Below are 3,436 nucleotides of genomic sequence, written 5' to 3' on the forward strand. Positions count from 1 at the left end.
TTGGATCAATAGGTGTTTTCACACTCTTACAATTACACATTCCAAATTTGGTTAGTATGTTCTGAATGTATTGCTTCTGATCTATACATAGAGTTCCTTGTTTTCTGTTTCTGTACACATGAAAACCCAAACAATATTTTAGTTCTCCCAAATCCTTCATTTCATAATTGGAAAGTAGCTTTTCTTTTATGTGATTTCTAGTTTTCACAGAGCTTGTAAATAAAATTAGGTCATCCACATACACAGCTAAGAAAGTTATGTCTTCTTTTTCTATATTATAGTAAATACAGGGATCAAGTAATGACTGTGTCAAGCCAATTTCTTTTAGTGTATTATCCAATTTCTTATTCCACTGTCTACTGGCTTGCTTTAATCCATAAAGCGATTTCTTTAATAAACATACTTGTGTATTATTTTCTTCAAAGCTTGGTGGTTGTGACATATAAATAGTTTCCTCTACATCACCCTGCAGAAAGGCAGACACGGCGTCCATTTGGTGAATATCCAAATCATATTTCACAGCTAATGCGAACAAATACCGCAGGGATGTATATCTAATTACCGGTGAATATATTTCATTGTAATCCAATCCTCTTCTTTGAGCGCATCCTTTTATGACTAATCTCGCCTTGTATTTTGCTATGTTTCCTTTCTCATCTCTTTTGGTCTTAAAGACCCATTTACAGGATATAGCTTTTTTGCCAGTAGGTAAGTCACATAAAACCCAAGTGTTGTTTTTCATTAGAGATTTATACTCATCCTCCATGGCTTTCTTCCAATGACTAGATTCTGCGCAAGACATTGCTTCTTCAACAGTTGTTGGATCCTGACTTATCGCCAAACATGCATGATTTGAGTCTTCTTCTTCACTAATGGGCTGCCTTCGGCGAGGCCTCAAGTTTATGAATCGGTTCGGAGAGTCAAATGAGCAGTCAGTGCTAGGTTCATAGGTTGTATCTTGTTCAGCTACCTCCACTGTAGAGTCAAAACTCTCGTCGGAGTTAGATGTAGAGCCAGTCTGGTTATCGCAAACAGGGGTAGAGTTTTCTTGAGTGGATGGAATCTGTATATTTTCCGTCAATGGCACAGGTATCTGTAATTTATTATTATTGTTTATACTTTCATTCTTATTATAGAGACAGTCTTCAATAAATGTGACATTTCTGCTTCTTGTAATTTTCTTAGTAATTGGGTTCATTAATCTATATCCTTTAGTATTCTCACAATATCCAAGAAAAATCATTTCTGTGGACTTTGAATCCCATTTTAATCGTTTTTCGTTCGGCACGTGAACCATAGCTTTACAGCCAAATATTCGTAAATGAGAAATATTTGGTTTAATACCTGTCAATTTCTCCAGTGGTGTCACGTAGTCAAGAACTCGAGTCGGAGAACGATTAATTATATGAGCAGCTGTCTCCACTGCCTCTGCCCAATACTGTTTCGGGAGTCCAGCATCGAACAACATGCATCTGGCACGCTCCACGAGAGTGCGGTTCATCCGCTCGGCGAGGCCATTTTGCTCCGGCGTATATGGTGCGGTCGTTTGATGCTTGATACCTGTACCTGCCAAATATTTTGACATTTGATTATTAATATATTCCAAGCCATTCTCAGTGCGTAGAATTTTTATTTTACAGTCTAATTGATTTTCCATCTCTTTCTTGTAAATTGCAAAAACTTCTTTAATATTAGTTTTATTTTTTAGAAAATATACTGAAACTTTTCTTGAATAATCATCTATGAAAGTGATGAAGTACCTGGCTCCACCCATAGATGGCGTTTCCATGGGTCCACACAAGTCTGAGTGTATCAGTTCAAGAGGTGCAGTAGCCCTGGAGCCTATATTTTTAAAAGGAAGTCTTGTCTGTTTACCTTTCAAACATGGAATGCAATTATTATTATTACTGTCATTAGTGTTAATTATTTTTACACCCTCTGTACACAATGGCAATTTATTAACATCATTGTAGTTAAGATGTCCCATTCTACGGTGCCATACATCTATATTCTGTTCATGTGAAGTTGACAAATATGCATTTCCTTTGACAATGTTCAATTTGTACATATTATTAATCAGCCTAGCCGTTGCTACTAATGTTTTTTCTGAATTATATATTTCACAGCCAGCTTCATGAAATATTACTTTACAGCCATTTTTTACCAACTGACTGACAGACAACAAGTTAGTGCTTAATTTTGGAACATATAAAATATCTCTCACCTGTATGTGATTTATCTTGCCATTTTCACCAATCAAATCCAGATTAACATTACCAATTTTCTCCACGGCAACTGATGTATTGTTAGCAACCTTTATATTTTGTATCGGAGGTGCCCGGACATCATACATACAGTCAGGCATGTTAGTCATATGTAAAGATGCTCCAGAATCTACATACCATTCCACACTGTTCATATTTTCATGAGCTGCTGAAAATACTGCTGCAAAACCTTTATTATTATTATTATTCTTCTTTTTGTTATTACAGAACTTACTCATGTGTCCATACTTATTGCAGTTGTAGCAACGGGGGCCTGCTGGTTTATTATGCTGATTGCTGTTATAATTTTGTCGGGGGGTAGATTTGTGCTTTGTATAAAGAACAGAGACATTAGACTCCTTAACTTCTTGCATGAGTTTTGTTTTAATTGAGTCTGTGCTTATCTTTATGCCTGAGCTTTCTAATCCCATGATCATAGGTTTGTATTGTTCCGGCAAACCTGCTAACATCAGCGTGCCCAACCATTCATCATCGACATTAAATCCAATGTTTCTCAATTTGTGAGCGGTGCTTACTATTTTATTGACATATTCTTCTATATTAGAACATCCTTCTAATGTGGTATTGACCAGGTCACGGAGTAACCCCACTTTTCTTGTTAAACCTGAATCTTCAAAAGCGTTTCGTAGATTTTGCCATACTTCTTTGGAAGTTTGAGCATCTTGGACGTGTATATAATTTACCGGGTCCACAAGTAGAATTATCTTGGTCTTTGCTTTGAGATCTAGCTTCGGATTTACCGTTACGCCATCGGCAGGTTCAACGCATTCCCACAACTCTTCGTGTTGTAAAAATGTCTGTACTGCAAATTTCCATGTACAGTAATTCTCTCGCCCCAATAATTTGTCTATTTGGACGTTATTCATAGCCATTTTACGTCGGAGCAAATTCAAAAATTGCTTTGTAATGATGGCTACCTAAAAATCAGAGAGAACACTTCGCGGAACTAGAACTTTTTACTAACGGAGTTTCACTATTATTGATTTTAACGTATCATAGGCCCATAACCTGATATAAGTAAAACAAAGGTTAGAAAGTAATTACTAGTTTATATTGTAAATGGAAAAAGTACAAATCAACTGAATTTACGTTATCGAGAATGACATAAGATATTAGTTCATAAAAAGGGCGCTAGAGGCGAGCGAGTCGTC

General features: G+C 36.4%; 1 protein-coding gene across 1 annotated transcript; it reads right to left on the reverse strand.

The window, feature by feature from the left end:
• Positions 1–1,026: 1,026 nt before the first annotated feature.
• On the reverse strand, positions 1,027–3,167 carry LOC135072971 (uncharacterized). Its single transcript, XM_063966976.1, has 3 exons — positions 2,225–3,167; positions 1,345–1,566; positions 1,027–1,093 (listed from the first exon to the last, which is right to left on the reverse strand). Exons 1-2 carry the CDS (start codon positions 3,155–3,157, stop codon positions 1,498–1,500), a joined length of 1,002 nt encoding a protein of 333 aa, XP_063823046.1. The 5' UTR covers positions 3,158–3,167; the 3' UTR covers positions 1,027–1,093; positions 1,345–1,497.
• Between the last annotated feature and the right edge of the window lie 269 nt (positions 3,168–3,436).

Source organism: Ostrinia nubilalis, chromosome 6, assembly GCF_963855985.1.
Source record: "Ostrinia nubilalis chromosome 6, ilOstNubi1.1, whole genome shotgun sequence".
NCBI lineage: Eukaryota > Metazoa > Arthropoda > Insecta > Lepidoptera > Crambidae > Ostrinia > Ostrinia nubilalis.